Raw genomic sequence first — 20,830 nt, 5'->3', positions numbered from 1 at the left:
ACTCAGGAATTTGCTGAAAAATAAATGCTGGCTTTTTAGTAGTCCCCACTGTAAGTTTGTTCCTAGATAGAGGTTGGAAATCTGAAAGCACATTTAACCTACAAAGGAATTTCCAGACTGCATCAGATGAGAGCTCCACCTTTCCCAGAATCCTGTCTCTAGTAGTGGGTACAACAAGATGCTCAAGAGGAAGGCACGAGAAACCCCACAGCAGGAAAACTCCCCCCAATCATCAGGTTATTTTCTTAACCCCCTTCACTGAGAGGCTGGCTCATGCCTGGCAGCAGGAGAACTTATATCCCTGAGCTTAAAAGCCATGGCAAAAAAAACAAAAACAAACAAACAAAAACCAGATTTCCTCATCTGTATGGAAAGCGATTTTTTTTTTTTTAATGCCAAACATCTTTGGAGATTCTCCTACACATTTATCACGTAGGAGTTTTAAATTTGAGGTCATGAAGGCTCCAAGACACTCTGTGCACAGAAACAAAGTGGCCTAAGTGTTACAATTAAATAGAAAGAATGTGTGAAAAGAAACGGAGTGCTACAAGCTTAGATAAGTGAGGTAGCAGGCTATGCCTGGTTGAGAGTCAGTCACACAAAGCCAAGTGACCGGATGGGTAGATTTTCAGCATTCACTTCAGGTTGGTTACATATGGTACATTGAAAATACAGATCTCACTGCTTAAGCCCAAAGGTCCTCCCCTACTTCAGTAACGCCTCCCAAACAAGTGTTGGTTTACTGCTACTCACCTACATAACCTTTTTGTTCCTCATCAGATACTCTCAACAGGAGCTCTCGATGGGAAGTGCTGATATCTGGGGCCACTAGTTTGACGAGTTGCTTCCACTGGGATTCTTGAACAACAAACTCTGTGCCCTCCTTGACCTTTAGGATGTTGAAGGCTTCTATCATCTTGTGACGCTTCATGTAAGCAAGTTTGCGGATCTCATTCTGGAGGAGACAATGGATTTCAGATACCAGGAGGGTGGGTTTATTTCCCTCCCATCTCCCACTTATTTTTAAACTTAATGTAGTTTTGGGATATTCATGAACACCCGATTTGTTCTGGCATTTCTATACTAGACTGCCAAGAAGGACGCTACAGGAAATGAACCGAGAGCAAAAGTTCCCAACTGACAATGTTCCTTTCAGCCAGAGAAGCAGAGAATGACTAATAGTCTAGAGTGACTCATCTGGCCAGCTGTGCAGCAGTTGCAGCAGGCTACCAGGAAAGTCCTGCCCTGTCCTCTGCTGTAGAGTGGTCACTAGCCCCTATTCCCTGCTCAGTCGATCAAAAACTTCCCAAACATATCAACGTAGGATCCATAGCAACAGTTTGCTCCCATGGGACACCTCTTAGCAAATTAAAAATCTAGATGGCTTATACTAGGCCTTGGAGGATGGTGTGCAATTGGGGGAGAGGAGGGGGGAAAAGAGTGTTGGTATGTAACTAACAGCATGGAGGGGTGAGTCACAAGGGCTTTATTATGGACTGGAAGGCCCTCAGGTTGGAGTAGAAGAGAAGAGGAGGGAATCAATTTAGATATCACATCAACACTAACAAGTGAGGACTTGGAAAGTGGCAGCTACCCATCTGATTTCTGTGGTATGGGAGATGATCCTGCCAACAGCTAGCTCCAGGAATTTGGGCAGAAGAGTCAGCCAACTTTGTGCCCTACCTCCACTAGGCAGTCTGCCCAGCAGACAGCATGCAGGGATGGTTTTTGTGGCCTCCTGTTAGTGCATTTGGCAGGAGACCTTGTGTAGAAGAGAGGAAGGTTAGTCTGTTTATGAAAGTTCAGTGGAACTTTTAGCATTAGCCCTTTAATTGCAAGCACTAGACCTTCTTATAGTGTCCTCATTTACCCCCAAATTTGGTGGGCGCTCCTGGAAGAGGGAAGTTCTACGCCGCGCTGATTGAATATTGCATCCTCTGCTTTGTCCTCCTGCCAGTGCTTTAAGGGTATGTTACAGAGCAAATACACATTATGTAGAGAGTTGCTGCTGGATGGCAGCTGTCTTCCAAGTAGAGACATTCTGGAAGGGAGGTTTTCCTAATGTTTAGCCGGAACAGCGTGCAAAGATGACTGCACCCAATCTACTGATGAGCACACACACCAGGCATTTACTGTGAGAATTCAAAACAAGTGGTGGTTGTGGCACTATCAGTATTAAGGCATTCTGTATTTCTTATTTTTATTGAAGTAGCAGCCGGGCGCCCCAGGCATGGGCCAGGACCCCGTGGTACTAGGTGCTGGGCAGACAGGCATGGAACGGGGAGACAGTCCCTGCCTAGGGAGCTTCCCTCTTCTCCCCACCTGGTCTTCTTTGACTGCAAGCTCTTCAGGGCAGGGCCCATGTTTATACTGAGCCTAATGCCATGGGGTCTCTGGGTGCTAGTAGAACCCTTAAGTGACATATGGAAACCTCATTAATTGGCACTAAAGGATGGCTCAGAATCAGCAACTGATTCATCGTACTGTCCCCTGGAAAGGATGAGTGGGTGGCTGCAGAACGTTGCCTTGAGGAGCCTTTCCTTGCAGACGCTCTGTGGGTCTCTTCCCCTCTCTCTGCCCCCACCACTGAACAATGTCGCAGTACAACCCCACTACCAGGCTGTAACAGGAAATTTGCCATAATGCCAGCACCTTACAGCTGTGCCGTAAGAAGGGTTACTGGATAACCAAAACCCCACTTGATGTCTAACACAAAAAAAAAAATATATCGCTGTCCCACTGATTTGGTGGCCTAGTGCTGGGAGTCGGACTCACTCCACAAAAGCAGTCTGCACTGGATTCACAAACACTTGAGACTTGGAGGACCAGAAGAGGAAACAGATGTTGTTAAAACAGAACACTCCATGCAGAGATGGGTAGAGTCGTGTTATTGCTATGCCCAGTCCAGGAGATGCTCTTCCTCACACACTTTACCTTTAAATGTTTCCTGTAATTGTTGTACACAACAGCCAGGAAGACAGACATGAAGAGGTAGGTGTTGATTACTACATAGGTTATGAAGAACAGGGAATACCACCAACTGAAGTCAAACGCCGGCATCCTAGACGGGGAGAGAGTGGCTTTAGTCATTTTATAGTGAAAGCAGGGATTCATATATAGCAATAAAACCTTTGGGACAGCTTCCAAAATGCTGCCTCAGGATACATTGCACCTTATAGGCATGAGACTGAAAGCAGCGTTAGAGCAGGTCAGTCTGAAATTCAACGAGTCAATCACTCCGTAAGAATCACAAGCAGCATGTTCTTGGAGTCAAAATTCTTCCCATGGGCGCTCATTTGCAACTGTTAATGAGGTGGATAAGGGTGGGTGGGAAGGGGAGTGTAGAATTTGGCCCTAGGGTGGAAAGCAGCGACACCCCATGCTGCAGTCCTCTCCAGCTCTCTTGGTCCCAAGGCTATTATACAATGAATGCAGCTCCTGGTGCGCAGGAGGGAAGAAAGAAAGAGAGATACTCTCACTGGTAAATGCAACTCTGAATTAAAGGCTAAAAAATCCATAAAACCCTCATCACGGTTTGGGTGCTGCCTGGAGGTGGTGATAGTCCCCACTGTGGTAAGGGTTACAGGGTGAGGGGCAAGTCAAGCCACTCACCATCAGGACAAGGTTAAATGCTCCCACCTCCCAAGTCCATCCAAGCCAGTCAGATCACACAGCGCCTGGAGGCTTTTAGAAGTACTGTGCTGTTTGAGACTTCCTGATTTCCTAGATGATTATATCATCTGTGATTTAAGGACCCAGAAAACAGAGAGATCCTTTTACATCAAATATGGTGACAGACTCGGCATGTCTTTCCTTCTACTGCAGCGAGCTCTGGATTGGGCCCTAGACTGCTGCTCCAGTTCTACGCGCTATGCTGCACTTCCCGGCTGCCCAGAGATACATTGGTGCACCTAGATAGCCTGGCATCTGCAGAGCAGGGTACATACATGACATCAGGGCTGTTGGCTGTCGTCACCAGCACGTACAGATCAAATACGATTTCTAGGTAGTTTGTAAAATATGGAGATCCTTCCACTGTCCGGAGATTCCTGAAAAGGAAGAGACACCATGAAATTACACACACACAGATACCGAGTCACTGACACGCAGCTATTGCAGGGTGGTTGACACTGTAGTCAGACTCTCTGTGGCCTTATTTTTTGGGAGTACCCAATACCCACAGATGATAAAGCCAGTCATGGTTGCTCAGCAGTTCTAGAACCGCAGCCATACTGCGTCATCTGCAGGATTTGGAGCCAGCAGATTCCCTCAGATCCAAAGCTTGAAACCCACCACACGGGGAACTCCAGAACGGAAAATGCTCTCACCTGTCACCGAACAGCTTCAGAGCCATGAGCGAGAACATGAGGACGCTGAACATGAAGAGCAGGAAGACGTACGTGATCTCTGGCAGTGTGTTTCGTATACTGCGGAACACTCTCCGGATCTGCCAAGACACAACAGGGAGCGTTTAGAAACCAAACTGCGTCAGCTTTCCCCGTGGCTTTCATACCGGAGTTTGTAGCCCTGCCATGATCAGGCAGGGCAGGACATAGGAGTTCTTTCCAGTGAGACAAACTGATCTAGCCACCAATTAACTATGCCCAACAGCAAACTCCACTCTGCATCGTTACACCACCTGTTTCTCTAGGGCCCAAACTGGGCCAGGTCAAGCTAGATTGGCTGCCTGGTAACTTGGTTTTTGGAGGATGTCATCTTGGTCCCCAGAATGTCAAAGTTAAGTCTCTAGCCCTTATGTTTGCAAAGAAAACCTTCCAGCGTCCAAAGATGAACTAAGCGTAAGCTGTTGCAACAATATCTGCCTGAGTCTGCAGGCAGCCTGTGAAAATAGCTTTGAGAGGCCCCCCTCCCCCCCAAAGTCTCATTTGTTTCAATGGGGTAATGCCCCGGGTGTCCCGTGACAATGATTTAATTAACAATATTGTTAGCTATTGTACGGTGTATGAAGTGTGTAAGGAAGGAGGGGACAATCATCCTAGGAAGATCAGCACAGTCTGCTGTAAGGGTATGTTCCACCAGGAAAATGCTGCATCACAGGAAACTTGTGAGCCAACACATTTCAACTAGCAGTATTAGACACGACTTCACACTTGGTATAGACAAGCACTGCCATGGAGGAGTCTTCTCTGGGTTCCATGGGCTTGTTGGCCAACTGAGCATACACAGTCTGAATGGCATCTCATGTAGGCAGAGCCTAGGAAGATACCAGGGCCTTCTTCCCCCGTCCCCAAGAGACAGAAGAGAAGAGGAGTCCCTATCTATGTACAGCAGAGACACCCTGTTGAAAAAGGGGACGCAAGCAAAGGTTCTCAACTCACACCCGCCTGAAGATGTCCCCATGCACAATTCAGTCACTAAAGTCGAACAAACATTGCCAGACTCTGCCAGTCAGTCACCAGGTGGTCATGGTTTTACAGTTGATGCAGTCCAAGACCATCATCCTCACGTAAATCACTGCTCCGTACAACTGCTTAGAAAAGCTCTTTTACCCAGAAGCCTGCATCATGACACAGACAAGTGTGTAAGGCTATGTCTACATGAGTCTTACAGCAGGGCAGCTGTGCTGCTCTAAGGTCTCCCGTGTAGCCACTCTATGCCGGTAGGAGAGAGCTCTCCCACTGGCATAATTAAACCACCCCCAACAAGCGGCAGTAGCTAGGTTGGCAGGAGAGCGTCTCCCACCAACACAGCATTGTCCAAACCAGTGCTTTCGTCATTGAAAATTACATTTCCCCACCACCACTTCCCTGACTGACAAAAGTGCTAGTGTAGACAAAGCCTAAGCCTCCTCTAAGTCACTAAATACGCCAAGTTTATAAAGCAAGTCGGCCTCTCACCCAACAGTTCCCCGGCAGGCAGAGGAAAAGTTGTTCAACATTAAGCAGTCACGTTCGAACCATGGGTAGGCCACTTCATGAGCCAGAGCTGAACTGAGCTGTGTCTAAATCAGAGTAGGAGGGATGAAAGCTTACACAAAAACATGGAGATTTCCCTTTGGGGAGAGAGAGGAATGGAGATGGCACCACACAAGACAGATGTTAAGTCATAAGAATGGCCTTGCTGGGTCAGACCAATGGTGCAGGTAGCCTAGTCTGACTTCTGACAGTGGCCAGTGACAAAAGGTTCAGAGGGAATGAACAGAACAGGGCAATTATCAAGTGATACATCCTGTCACCCGGTCCCAGCTTCTGGAAGTCAGAGGTTTAGGGACACCCAGAGCATAGGGTTCTGTCCCTGACCATCTAAGCTAATAGTCATTGATGGCCCTAGTTCTTTTTTTAACCCAGTTATACTTTTGGCCTTCACAATATCCCCTGGCAGTGAGTTCCACAAGTTGACTGTGTTGATTGAAGAAGTACTTCCTTATGTTTCTTTTAAACCTGCTAAATATATTTTATTGGGTGACCCCTGGTTCATGTGTTACATGAAGGGGTAAATACCACTTCCCTACTCACTTTCTCCACACCATTCATGATTTTATAGACCTCTAGGACATCCCTCCCTCAGTCATCTCTTTTCTAAGCCGAACAGTCCCAGTCTATTTAACCTCTCCTCATGTGGAAGCTGTTCTATACCCCTAATCATTTGTGTTGCCCTTCTCTGCATCTTTTCTAATTCTAAGATTTTTTTTTTTTTTAATATGGGGTGACCAGAACTGCAGGAAGTATTCAAAATATGGGTGTACCATGAATTTATACAGTGGCATTATGATATTTTTCCTCTTATTATCCATCCCTAGCCTACTGGCTCCCAACGTTGTTAGCTTTTTTGACTGCTGCTGCAGCATGTTGACAGATGTTTTCAGAGACCTGTCCATAATGACTCCAAGATCTTTCTTAGTGGTAACTGCTAATTTAGACCCCCATCATTTGGTATGTACAGTTGGCAATTCAATGCTATGTGCAAAGTGCATGTTGGAAGAAATAATCCCACCTGCCATTTTGCTGGTTAGAGTGTGCTCAGATACCATGGTGATGGGCACAGTTCAAGAACCTGAAGAGAACAGGCCAAGTTTTAAGATGCTAGCTCCCCTGGTCCCGCTATTCACATGCGGCTGTCACTACTGGGGCTGCAGTGCTGCCCATCAAGTCCCTGAAGCCCCTTCTTCCACGTTAGTCACTGCCACACTGACAACCCTCCAGACAGCATGGCGTCAGTGCTGCTGTACAGTGGCAATCCACCTGCCCTGCCTGAAGAGAGAGCTGTGCAATCTTCTGGCCACACCTGGTTTCCACCAGTACCATCAATGGCAGCCTAAGGGTTAAATCAGTCATGTCCCAACCCCTTCATCTAGCACAGCAGAATGATAATTGCCCCTACACCAAATACACACTCATCCCGTTGCACCTTAGTGCCCAGTCAGAGTTCAAATGCTTTTAACAAATCTTAGACAACCCTCCAAATCCCTACAAGGTAGGGATCATCCATATTCACACAGCCACAGACAATTTGAGATCACGCAGTAACTCAGAGGCAGAACCAAGATTAGAACCTGTAACTCCAGGCTGCTGGTCCCATGCTCTCATTTTAAGAATCTGCTGTCTCCCCACAGCAAAGGGTGTGCCTTGATGGTCAAGCAAGGGCCAAGATAGGGTTGGAGGCAGTGATCCAGTCTGTTCATGACACAGGAGTGAACAAGCAAAGTCTGGGCAGCCTATGTGGTTGAGATGACAGCGTAATTAGCACAGCTGTGATCTCATTTGCCTAGAAGGGTTCTAGAAACAAGTAATTGTTGACAAGTGAGCAGAGCAGGCAACAGAAGCAGGGTTAGGGAAGAATAATTAGGACATTAACTTAAGTAAGAATCCAAACCAAGTGAACTGACCCCAAAGAACTTGGGACCATGCAAGGATTCAGGTTACAGCCAGAAGTTTTTCAATCCTGTTCTCAGAGGTGGCAGTGATTAGGTAGGTCACCGCACAGGCAGAAGGAGATAGCTCTCTCTCTCCCCCCCCCCCCCCCTCCACAGTAGGGAACAATCCTTCCCTGCTCATGAAGAGGGGGAGATGGAGGTTCATTTTTGAAGCTATTTTCAATTCCCCATTATTTCCACCATTCCAACGCCATGGAATCACTGCCTGCAGGCGTCACTTTCTTCTCACCTGGCTGTCAATGAGAGATCTTCACTCCGCGCAGGAGAGAAACCCTGCTGATATGCGCCCTATTCTCCCTCTGTCACAGCCCAGAACACAAGAGTTCCCTGTCACAATCTCTCTGCTCTGCCACAGCCAGGCACCAAGAGCTTGACCATTGGGGACAATGAAGCTCTGGAAGCATTTTGGATTCACACCAAAGGGAAAGAGGGACGTGTTTGCATACACCCAACAATGCTCACGCTGACCAACCACAAGGGTATCTTTGAAGAAGAGGGCCTTGGCAGACATGGTAAGAAAAGAGCCATAAGAGAGCCTTCTACGGAAGGCAGCAGTTACAGCCACTCTGTCAAATGCTCTTACTCCAAGATATCAGCAGGCAACTTCAGACAACCACCACCACCCAAACCCATTCATGTGATGACCAAGTGTTGCTTACCTGGCGACTTTCTGCAAAGTTTATTAAGAAAATGGGCCTCAGGAATCTTGACCATCTAATGCTGTTTATGTTCGAGATTTTAAGTGCCCCATAGATAATCAGGTCAATTAAGGTCACCTGTGGAAGAAAGAGCAGCAACAATTCACAGGAAAGGGTTTGGTCTACCACTCATTGTAACACAGGGACCTGCTCTTTGAGAATTGAGACACCCCAGTTTCATGGGGTAGTGTTATCTCCTACAGGACATGGAAGTTTCAGTAGATTAGACCATGTTATGACATCAAGTCTGACAACGCACATATAATAAAGAAAATTGCTCTTGCCACATTTTCTTTCAACAGAATTTCAGAAATTACGCCTCTGTTGTAAGTCATGCTCTGAAATTGATCTATTAAGAGAAGAGGGGGACACATCGGAGTTGAACAATTGGGAAGAACATACAACAGGCTGTTTGTAGACCTGGCTATCAACCAGCCTCATCATTTCACACAATTCTTGTCACAATGGAAGTGGAAGTAGGAAAAAGGTCTACAGAAGATCTAGCTTCGCACACCTAATTCCTTCACGTCACAGTGACCATGGCTGCAACTCACCAGTATTGCTATCATGATGCAGATATTCTTTGTATCCTTCCAAAACACATTGCGAGGGGTGACTTTGGCAAAGTGCACCAGTCGCCCGAAGAACACCAAAAGGCACAATACCTCCACCAGCGAGGTGGCCTGCAAAGGGAGGACAAAAAGTTTAAGCCACAAAAAGTGGCGACTGTATTGCTAGACTGCCCCAAGATCTTCTCCTTAGCTGCGTTATTCTCTACCTGCCACCGGACAAGTTCAGACAGTGAGCCAGAGGGAAGGGGGAGTCACAATAAACACAGAAAGGAGGACATGTCAGATTGGTTTTCACTGGGAATTTGCTGTTGATTGAGCTATTTTTCGAACTGTCTCTCATCCTAAAGTGTTTTTAAAAAAATAAAGTCCCCTGTTCAATGTTGGCCACTATTATTTGGTGCTTCTCGCGTAACACTAGGAATTTAATGAGGGTGGCATCTTAGGGAGTTAGTAGATTTTTATGTATGCAGAATTTGGGACGGTTTCACGATGCCAGTGCAGTATGGAAGTCTAGTCTGGAAATAGAACCCCTAGCTCTTCTAGAGAGCTTTTCATCCATAGATCTCAAAGCACCTTACAGAGGAGGCCAGTATCATTATCCCCAGTTTACAGAGAGGTGAAGTGACTTTCCCCAAGTCGTCCAACAATGACCAAGCTGGGACAGATTCCAGGTCTCTGAAGTCCCAGTCTAATTGCTCTATCCTTTAGGCAACACTGCCCTCCCTGATGTAATACACAAGAACCCCGGGCAGAAGCCAACACTAAATAATCATCTTAATGGTGTGCAAAGCATCTCACAATGCAGCTCGAGACATAATCCCTGCCACAAGCCAACCTTGGATGAGACGAGACCACAGAAAGGGTGTTGGGCCAGAAATAGAAGACTAGTTATTCAAAAAGGGCTAGGCACACAGTGCGAGGGAAGACAGACATTTGTTTAAAATAAGGAATAAAATAGTTCAGGGTCTTCACTGGCCAGTTTCTTGAAGAGTTTGCAGGATAAGTGCAGCTCCAGGAGGGAGAGGAAGGAGGTGAGGTTAGTGGCCTTGCAACCAGCTCAGGGAGATGTTCTGTGCATAGGGGGACGCAGGGCAGAAAAGCAGAGAACACTGAAAGTGAGCCAACAAGGTTTTGAACCTGGTGGTGGAGCAGAGGGGCACTCCATGGTACTGCTGATGGATACACAACACTCATCACCGTTAACAGGGCTTGCACACATTGATGAGAGCCATTCCTTGTTTGCACAGGATTATATTTGCTATGCTCCCATAGAGTTCTGAAGAGGAGATTAATTCAGCAGTACCAGGGATCATGGATATTACTAAAAAAAAAAAAAAAAGAGTCAAGTAGCCTCCTCTACTGAATGCAAGCAGAAAAATACTCCTTTATACGACGAACTGGAGTATTATAGAAGACATGAACTTTCTCCATCCATCAACATGACAAAGCTGTTCCCTTTTACCCCACTGCTTACCAAGAAAGGGAGTGGGTACACAGCAGGATCTTCAAACACAGCAAGGAAAAGGTCTACAAAGATAAAGAAGTAGGTGGCTGCTTGCATAGTCCAATGGTTATAGAGATAGTAAAGTCTGGGGAGGCAAACCACAGATATTAAAAATTAGGGCACTAGTACATGTGTATTGATACAGCAAGTTTACAGTGGGGAGAAGAATACAAGCCCTTCCAATCCAACAAAAGGAGGTTATGATTTCCGACAGTACACAATTGTGGCCCGTGAACACCCAAAGCAGTGGTGGGCAACCTGCGGCCTGTGGGCCACATGCAACCCACCACTGACCCAAAGACTACTGGAACACATACAACCTGCATAGAATATCTAATCCAACCCTCTGCTCAAAGCAGGACCAACCCCAACTAAATCATCCCAGACAGGGCTTTGTCAAGCCGGGTCTTTAAAAACCTCTAAGGATGGAGAGTCCATCACCTCCCTAGGGAACCCATTCCATCTCGCAAGGCCTCAGGAGGTCACAAAAAAAAAAAAAAAAACAGCTATTTGCTGAGATTTTGTAAGAATTGTCCCTGTAAAGCACTTTCCTGAATGAGCTAGTTCATTTAGCCAAGTTCTTGTGTATATTGGAAACTTCCTAACTGTTCAGATGACTGGTAAGACTCAGGACCTGTATTCTTCAATTCAGTTTCATATTAAAATGTTAACACAAAAACTTGGTAAAGTTGCCTCTTCTCTCTAACTAGCCCTTCCCCTTAAGTTATGTCACCACTGGAGCGGACAGCACGCTCCCCAGCTCGGGAAAACAGATGCGCACTACCTGTGCTCCAGCTAGCCGACTAGAAATAGTAGCATTGCCCAGGGTAGCATAGGCAGCAGCTGGGGCCGGCTGTCCAAGCACAGACACGCCCAGCTCCCCCTCTTCCCCCCCCGCCCCGATTCAGATACCCAAGTAATGCCTCAACCAACCCTGACCAAACGTTTTAGAGAGTCACTTCTCAGCACAGTCAAACTCCAAACTCCCAATTTGTTCTGGTTTAAGACCAAGCCATTTTGAAGATATCGGAGCTAAAAAGCATTAGGAAGGTGTCTCCCCCCAGCCCCCCCCAATCACTAAGGATTTTTTGGTGAACGCTAGCTTTAAAACACCTTTTCTCCAGATTTTCCATAAAATTTCTCCCCCGAGATGGGATATTGGTTTCTTTTGTGAAAAGTGTGGGCAGGGAAAGATGGAAAACCAAGAACGAGCATGTAATACAAAGCTAGCTTCCTTCCACCTTCATTACAGAGCATGCTCCCGCTGTTCCGTAACTTTTGGCAGCACACGTTACCCCTGGAGCGAGATTATATTTATTAGTGAGATATTCTAGCTTTCATGGGTGTCTTTTATTTATCCTTACAAACGCACCATTTGACTTTCAGTTTTTTACCATGAACATGTTAAAATAGTAAATATGACCGTGTACTGTGCGTCCGTCACTGTTGTTTTAAGATACAAAGATTCTATAATATTGTCCATTGATACAAAGTGCTACACTTGCTTTCTTTTCGCTGGGGAAGGGAGAAGGGCAGGAAGAACCACTCAGTAAAATGGCACCCCCGGAGGACAGATACTGGTTCTGAATTGGTGACTGCAGCCTCCAAAACATATTTCATGATTATGGCCATGGGGAAAAAAAAAAAAAAAAAAAAAAAAAACCACGACCCCCACCACACACCACCACATAAAATCACTGATAGAAACACGGTTGGCCAGACTAAGAGAACTAAGGGACTAGAATGTCTTTGTATTTTAATACAAGCACTAAGCTGTTTGACGGAAGATGAGCCAAATGGGACAAACTGATTGAAGTTAAAAATAAAATAAAAGGATGGGGAAAGACTGTTGTATCAACATGTATATCCACTGTATCTCAGCCTGTACGGCCTCTAGTCTTCTGTATGCTCTTCCTTTTGTATTAGTCACTTTCTCTTAATACTTAGAAATGCTTTAATCTTAAAAAAAAAAAAAACAATTCATACTCTCAACAATGATGTTCACCTTTAATAAAAGAGCTTGTCACTTAAAGGATAAAGTGCAGATTTTTGTTTTGGTTAAAAGCTGTTTGTCGATAGTTCGTCAAACAACTGAGAGGAAAGACTCCTGAATGTGTCAACATCCCCTCCCATTTGCTGGAGGGTCTGGGAAACAAGCAGCTATTCTTTCGTAGTAGCAAGACGCTGTCCCACACTGGTGCTCTGAAGATTTCTCCAGCAAAAGAGAGAGAGAAAGAATCAAGATTTGACTTCATTAAGGTGAGAAAGAGAGGGGCAAGAACACTCTCTCTGGGAAGAGTTTGTCTTCCTACATTGCAAATATATGAAATAAAAAATTAGAATTTTTTTCTAATTTTGACAATTAAGATGCCCCGCCCAACTTTTAACTATTTTTGCAGTTGCTGGAAGTTAAGGCAGGGATAAGGGTTCACACAGCACTGAAGGGGGGTTGCAGGGGGCTCCCAGCACAGCAAAGGAGCCCAAAACACCTGAGTGCAAGGGATGCTGCAGTCCTGGCCTGGTGGAGTAGAGACGCCTCCCCATGGCCAGGACCACAAGAAGGAGGGTGACCAGATAGCAACTGTGAAAAAACGGGACAGGGGGTGGGGTGGAGAATGGAGGTAATAGGCACCTATATAAGAAAGTCCCAAAAAACGGGACTGTCCCTTTAAAAACAGGACACATGGTCACCCTAACAAGAAGGAGAATGAGCTCCCAGCTCTATCCCAAGGCAGAAGCATTACAGCAGCAGGGTGGCCTCCCCCAGGGCCTCAGCATCCTCCTCCTCATGGCCCTGGCTGGGGTTGTCTGCTCCGCCAGGCCAGGCCCCCAGATTTCCCCGTGCCTGGCGCCTGCAGAGAGCCCTCTACAGTCCCGCTGTCACGAGAGTGGGTCCATGACAGCCAGGCTGCAGAGGGCTCCCTGCACTGTTGTTGGGCTGGTGACACCGGATCCCTCCAGGAACAAGGTGCGGGGAAGGCTGCATGCCTGCCAACAGTTACCGATCCATAATTTACTATCAAGTAAACCACCTCTCTACTCTCACTTGAGATTCCCTTGTTTATGCATCCAAGGATCATATTAGTCCTTTTCTCCACAGCATCACACAGAGCTCATGTTCGGCTGATTATCCACCATGACACCAAAATCTTTGTCAGAGAGTCACTGCGTCCAGGAGGGACGTCCCCATTCTTTATTCCTAGATGTAGACCAGGGTCGGCAACCTTTCAGAAGTGCTGTGCCAAGTCTTCATTTATTCACTCTAATTTAAGGTTTCGCATGCCAGTCATACATTTTAATGTTTTTAGAAGGTCTCTTTTTATAAGTCTAGAACATAGAACTAAACTATTATTGTATGTAAAGTAAATAAGGTTTTTAAAATGTTTAAGAAGCTTCATTTAAAATGAAATTAAAATGCAGAGCCCCCGGACTGGTGGCCAGGACCCGGGCAGTGTGAGTGCCACTGAAAATCAGCTCGCATGCCGCCTTTGGCACGCGTGCCATAGATTGCCTACCCCTGATGTAGACGTTTACATTTAGCTGTATTAAAATGCATAGTGCTTGCTTACAACCAGTTTACTAAACAATCCAGGTCGTTCTGAATCAATGACCTGTTGTCTTAGTTCTTTACCACTTCCTAAATTTGGGGGTCATCTGCAACCTTTCAGAGTGATTATTTTAGTTTTTCCTTCCAGGTCATTAATAAAAACGTTAAATATGGTAGGGCTAAGAACAGATCCCTGCCAGGCCCCAATCAAAGCACAGCTACTTGATGAGGATTCGCTATTTACAATCACATTTTGAGATCCATACGTTTTATATTGCTTTAGTTTTTTTAATCTAATGTCAAGTGGTACCATGTTAAACATCTTAGAGACGTCTATTACAAACACTATTACCTTTATCTACTGATCTCCTAAAATGTGTGTGTATGGTCTAGACTAATGTGAGCAGCTATAATCACTTGTACCTAAGCTACCAATAATTTTTAGTTCTGTGATCAATTGCTCTTTATCCATTAAGGGAATTCTACATTAGACCTCGTTCTATGTTGGCTGCAACACTTTTTGAGTTAGGAAATTGCCATCTATTATGCTTAGAAATTCCAAGGATGTTTCAGTGCGGGCAGCATGAACCTCCAGCACATGTCACTCAAACTGAAGTGCCCCATGATCATGCAGGTTCTCTCCCCCGCCCCCACACACACGTTATAGGCTGGAGTGTAAGGAGTTGGTCACCCTGTTCCCTAGTGTGATTTGGTGGTCCGTAGCAGACACCTAATACTCCATCGTGTGCTTTATCTGTTCCGACATTAATGCTTAAGGAACAAAGATAATTTTCTTCTGAGTTATTGGTCACTCAGAAACCACTAATGTCATTTTTGATGTAGAGTGCCACTTCCCCATCCCGTTTGCTCACTTGATCCTTCCTCAACACATTATAACCATTGATTTTAACATTCCAATCATGCAAATCATCCCACCAGATTTCAGTAATCCCATCTAGATCGAATTTATGCAGAAAAAATGAGCAATTCCAATTCACCTTGTTTGTTACCCAGGCTGCTAGCATTGGTGTACAGGCAATTAAAGAATTTCTTCTTCTTATGTTCTTTTGTTCCTTGATTCATTTTGTTCTCAACATCTCAAGGATAGAGTCCCCCCCATCACAGAAGTATGGCCTACATTCTTTGTTGCTAGATTAAGCATGTGCATAAACATTTGTGGGAGCCGAGCTTTAGTGAATAAATTAAATTGATTTAAATCCAAATTTTCTTTGTATCCAGTGTCCCCCTCATCCCAATTAAGTGAAGATATTTTCCCAGTTAAATATTTTAATTCTTCACACAGAATATTGTTGTACTGGATGTTAGAGTGTTTTCTTACCTGACTGCTTGCGGTGAGGTTTCAAACGGAATGTTTCTATTATATTGAGCATCATAGACATAAGCTGCTGCGAGGAGAAGGTCCTGTTGATGATGGGGGTGGGAGAATGTGACACAGTTTAATTCAGTCAGAATTTGACACGCTTACATTTAAAGAGGCAATTCCAAAGAGACCTTCCAAGGAAGCATCTTTTTACCTTGAGACATTCCATTTAGGTGAAGATTAAAATAAATGGTGCTCTGAATAATGGTGCTATAAAGAGACTTCATGACATGCAGATTCTGAAATAAATTCTAATTTATAAAAGCACAAGCAAACATACAACCTTCTCCTCACCCCTATTCATGTTGGAAGAGAAACCCAAAGTTCATTGCAAAACAAAAAGGTTGTAGGATTATTTACTATAAATTTAAAATTGCTAGAAATATACAATGCAAGGAGAGGTTTAGGTGAGATCACCTGGTGGCTAGTAACGGTCTAATAACTTTAGGAATACTTTGCCAGGGAAGTGCTGTGTGCTGGGAGCACTTTATTCTTCTCTCTCCATGGAGGAGATTAGCATATGTTTTTTTTTTCCTTCTCTTGTAGCCAACAGCCAAGTACTCCTAGCAGTACTCTGGATGGGGGAAGCGGAGGTGGAGTTCTCAAAGGGATGAGCTACCTAGGATTCTTGCCATCCTAGGATAGATTTCAAACACCTGAATTCTCTTTCCTGGAAACATGTAAATTATCACCCTACCATCTCACTGCATTTGTACCAGATACACACTATTTACAATACAGCCCCCCCTTTAGTTTCTGTCAATTGTGTCATTGCATGAATGACTCAGAACAGAGGGGCTGATTCGCTTATCATGCTCGTCTCAAAGAAAGACGATTTCAGTGCAAGTATTTAACACACGGATGGAGAAGCTCCATACGGAGTATGTTTAGCCAATACACAGCAGCATTCTGGGTCACCTTTAAACAAGGAAGAGTCAGCTCGGCTGCTTGCACTTTGGCAGCTGAGCCAGGTAGTCATCTGCCTTGTTAATGTGGCATGGAAGAGCAATAACACAGGTTCGCTAGTTCAGAGGGCACGAGAGGAAGTTTTGGCTGTGTCTGCAAGTCTGTACTCTAACAGGACTTTACAGGACCCACAGTGTTCACCGGTGTTTAATGGCTTAACTATTAAAATGCAGTGATTGAGGGTCTTTCTTCTCAAGTAACTGCTTAAAGGAACCTGTTGACATCTACAAAAAAAACAGGAGTACTTGTGGCACCTTAGAGACTAACAAATTTATTTGGGCATAAGCTTTTGTGGGCTACAGCCCACTTCATCGGATGCATGGAGTGGAAAATACAGTAGGAAGATTATAGATAGATAGATACACACATACACACACAGAGAACATGAAACAATGGGTGTTACTATACACACTATAAAGAGAGTGATCAGTTAAGGTGAGCTTTTATCAGCAGGAGAGGAAAACAAACCTGCTTGGAGTCGTAAGGGAAATGGCCCATTTCCAGCAATTGACAAGGAGATATGAGGAACTGGAGGGGTGGGGGGGGGGGGGGGGGGGGGGAGGAAATAAGCATGGGGAAATAGTTTTACTTTGTGTAATGGCCCATCCACTCCCAGTCTTTGTTCAAGCCTAATTTAATGGTGTCCAATTTGCAAATTAATTCCAATTCAGCAGTCTCTCCTTGGAGTCTGTTTTTGTTGTTGTAATATTGTGACTTTTAGGTCTGTAATCGAGCAGCCAGGGAGATCCTGACATCTAGTGGATCTCATGAAGAACTGCAGCAGTGCCAAAGGACGTCTCTTTGCTCCCAGACACCTGCTCTTCGTTTCTAGGCTCTTTAAGCCCACCTGCTCTACTGGTGTTTTTGTTTTTTTTCCCCCCAGAGGGAGTTTGTAACATAGTTGACAACACACTGCTCATGTCCACAAACAGACACCTAAGTATGGTGAACAAATGGTTTCTCACCATGTCTCTGGACTGTATTTCAACTCTGCTCATGACCAGGGCTGTAACATAACTCTCAGGCCATGAATCGGGTCTCAGGACCCCAAATCAACATCTGTGCAGACAGCTTAGCCATTCCTCTGTCTCCCAGGTCATCCCTATGTAGGAGGCCATTCCAAAATACACTTTGCTCTGTGAAGAACACCCACACATCGGCTGCTTCTTGCGCAGCAACTGAGGCAATAGGCAATAGTTACACAGAATTTCCCAGCATGCATGGATACAAACACCACTGTACAGAGGGGAAGAAACAGACAGGCTAACACAGTTGTGTCAGAAAAAGCACTGCTGATGGATGTGCTGAATTGTGTTGACTGTAGACGTGTCAAACAACCTGCCTACACTACAGAGCCATTTCTGTAGATTTCTGTAACATGGTTAAGATACCCGCTACACTAGGGGTATGTCTACACCACAATCACGAGTGTAACAGCGGCTCATGGAGACAGACCCAAGCGAACATTAGCTAGCTCAGGTTCTGGAGCAGAAAAGCGGCAGCATCCGAGGCTTCAGAACAAGCTAGCTGCCTGCGTAATTACCAAGGGCCCCAAGTCTTGTACAGTGCACGTGGAGACCGAAACTACGGTGGCTTCACTTCAATCCAACTAACAAGATTAACAAGATATGCATCTGAAGAAGTGGGCTGTAGCCCATGAAAGCTTATGCTCTAATAAATGTGTTAGTCTCTAAGGTGCCACAAGTACTCCTGTTCTTTTTGCGGATACAGACTAACATGGCTGCTACTCTGAAACCAAGATTAAAGCTGGTTTAGGTATGTCTACACAAGCTGCAGTCCCACCCCATGCCTGCAGTGTAGACATGCCCTATGAAATAACCCCCCACTTTATCCAGTGCAGGAGACAAGTGCTGTAAGCAGGTGTCGCTTAGAACATAGATAGTAAATGCAGTTAGAAGACTAAACATTTTGCCATGTAGAAAGGGCCTTTGTCGTCTCCATCACCTTCCTGCGATCCCATCGGCAACTGATTTTTAAAATACCCCAGTATGGCATCCCCACCCACTGACTGAGTCACTTCCCCTCTCTTTAGAGGGCTAGTCGCAGAACCAGGGAAATAATCCAGGTCTGTCTCCTGACTGAATCCCATGCTCTAGCCACTGGACCACACTGCCTCCTTACACAGAGGTCTCTGTCCAATTTCTTAACAGGGAATAAAGCTACAAAAGCAGATGGAGCTGCCGAGGCCCCGCTCCCTCAGCAAACCGAAGCCTGACAGGCCATGGCTAGCCCTGCGCCCCTAGACGTCCCTAGAGGGAGGTCGAAGGGTAGAGAGAGGGCTTCCCCCTCTTGCCAAGAGCGGGCCGGGAAGCGTGGCCAGCGGACACACCCTGCAGGTGGCCCCTCGCCCGGAGGTTAGTGCAGGCACTTTGCAGGGGGCAAAGGGCAGGCTGCCAGCTTTGTTCTGCAAAGGGGGGGTTCTGGCCAAAGAGCCCCTCCCTACAGCCCAGCGTGCATGGGGGGGGGGGTGCAGACCTGCCCATCAAGGCTCCGGGGAGGGAGCTGGCAGCCCAGGGACAGGCTTGCAGGCAGCAGCCGGGGGGGATGCGCGGATCCCAGTCCCGGCGGGACCCTGCACCCCGCGAATGGCCCCAGCACCCGCCCGCCGAGCCCCGTTACCTCCTGCTCGAGCGGCGGGTCCCGGGCTGCGGCGGACATAACCGGGCCGGCTCCGCTCAGAGCACCGCTAGCTCCATCCCCGGCGAGCCCCGCCGCGAGCTTTAACCCCGCCCGCACGTGACTCCGGGCAGCGGAAACAGCTCCCAGCCCGCGGGCAGCCCGGCCGGGACAGGCGGGCTCGGGCTGGGGGGGGGATGGCAGCCGGGACAGACAGACAGACAGAAAGGGGGAGCCCGGCCAGGGATGGACAGACAGACTGGGGGAGGGGGATGGCAACTGGGGACAGACAGACAGACAGAAAGGGGGAGCCCGGCCAGGGATGGATGGCTAGACTAGGGGAGGGGACTGCAGACAGGGACAGACAGACAGACAGAAATGGGGAGCCGGGCCAGGGATGGAGGGACAGACCGACTGGAGGGAGGGGATTCTGGCCAGGCACAGACAGACTGACAACAAACAGGGAAAGGGAAGTTCAGCCAGATACACGGGATAGACAGACAGGGGAGAGCCCAGGGAGGAACTCAGCCAGGGCCAGACGGACAGACAAGGGCCACCCGGGAATTGCCAGCAGCTGGGGTCTGCCAGGGCTGGATGGACAGACAGATGGGGGCACTGGCAGCCATGGTCAGACAGGAGATCCCAGTCAGGGTCAGGACAGAGACAAAAAAGTGGGTTGAGGGGAAGAGGAGTCAAGGAACAGATGGACAGGCAGAGATGAGCCAGGGATAGATGAGGAGGCTGTGGGAGGGGTACAGACAGATAGGTTGAAGGAGGCTTATACTGACATGGGCACACGAAAGACAACATACCCTTACACACTGATCCACCTAATCACCTTGAACAACAGAGAGGAAACACACACACACAGCAAACTCTTATACCCAGATAAGGACACACTCACACATGGAACAAGCACTCACACACATGACAAAACACACATGCAGTCCCTCTAGCACACATTATTCTCTCGCTCCCGTCACAACACATACACAGAGTCAAACACTAAGGCAAGGCAACACACACTAATACAAGGAAACATTCTGTCATACATGTTCAAACAATAGGCCCCATTATCAACTGTGCTGGAGCTGTGACTTTGTGGTGCTGGCTGACCCTTAAGTAGGAGCATCTTCAGGGTTGTACAACTTCATCAAACTCATACATAAAACTTAAAAGGCAGCCTCAGCAATGTTAAGGCAGAAATTTAGATAATAATAATAATCCCTATCTCCTACATAGTGCTTTTCATCAGTAGATTTCAAAGCACTTTACATTTTACTGATGGGGAAGTTAAGGCACAGGGAGATGAAGTGACTTGCCCAAGATCAGTGGCAAAGTTGGGCTTAGATCTCCTGAGTCACAGTCCACCACTTTATCCACTAGACCCCACTGTCTAGGAATTAACTTTTTATGTAATGGGGTAAAAAGGGGAAGTTGATTGCAATTATGATCAATTAGAAGTTATGAAATGCAGACAGTGATAGGGAAGCTAAATGTATCACTGAAAAATCTATGTCCAATAGAGTTAAGGACAATAAGAAGGAATACTAGAACATATATTAGTGTGATGATCTGGGAAGTCTGTCTATCTATAAATTATGAATTCTGCTTGATACTATGAACTCGCT

At 46.3% G+C, this 20,830-nt stretch overlaps 1 protein-coding gene across 2 annotated transcripts in view; it reads right to left on the bottom strand.

The window, feature by feature from the left end:
- LOC101938432 (two pore calcium channel protein 1-like) overlaps positions 1–19,359 on the bottom strand; it is a 30,300-nt gene extending 10,941 nt beyond the window's left edge. The window contains exons 1-10 of one of the 2 annotated variants that reach the window (XM_042846495.2): positions 19,203–19,320; positions 15,751–15,835; positions 15,555–15,637; positions 10,639–10,753; positions 9,147–9,275; positions 8,554–8,670; positions 4,329–4,447; positions 3,948–4,049; positions 2,935–3,061; positions 754–955 (exon numbers count right to left, since the gene is read on the bottom strand). In XM_042846495.2, the coding sequence (XP_042702429.1) occupies positions 754–955; positions 2,935–3,061; positions 3,948–4,049; positions 4,329–4,447; positions 8,554–8,670; positions 9,147–9,275; positions 10,639–10,753; positions 15,555–15,637; positions 15,751–15,765 (1,009 nt within the window). In that variant the 5' untranslated portion in view covers positions 15,766–15,835; positions 19,203–19,320. Of the gene's footprint in view, positions 1–753; positions 956–2,934; positions 3,062–3,947; positions 4,050–4,328; positions 4,448–8,553; positions 8,671–9,146; positions 9,276–10,638; positions 10,754–15,554; positions 15,638–15,750; positions 15,836–19,202 lie in introns of both variants that reach the window. The other variant, XM_005311260.5, reaches the window with a different exon arrangement.
- Positions 19,360–20,830: the final 1,471 nt, after the last annotated feature.

This window comes from Chrysemys picta, chromosome 3, assembly GCF_011386835.1.
Source record: "Chrysemys picta bellii isolate R12L10 chromosome 3, ASM1138683v2, whole genome shotgun sequence".
In the NCBI taxonomy this organism is placed as follows: Eukaryota; Metazoa; Chordata; order Testudines; family Emydidae; genus Chrysemys; species Chrysemys picta.
Note: the sequence above shows the minus strand (reverse complement) of the source record. Positions and strands in the feature narration are given on the sequence as shown.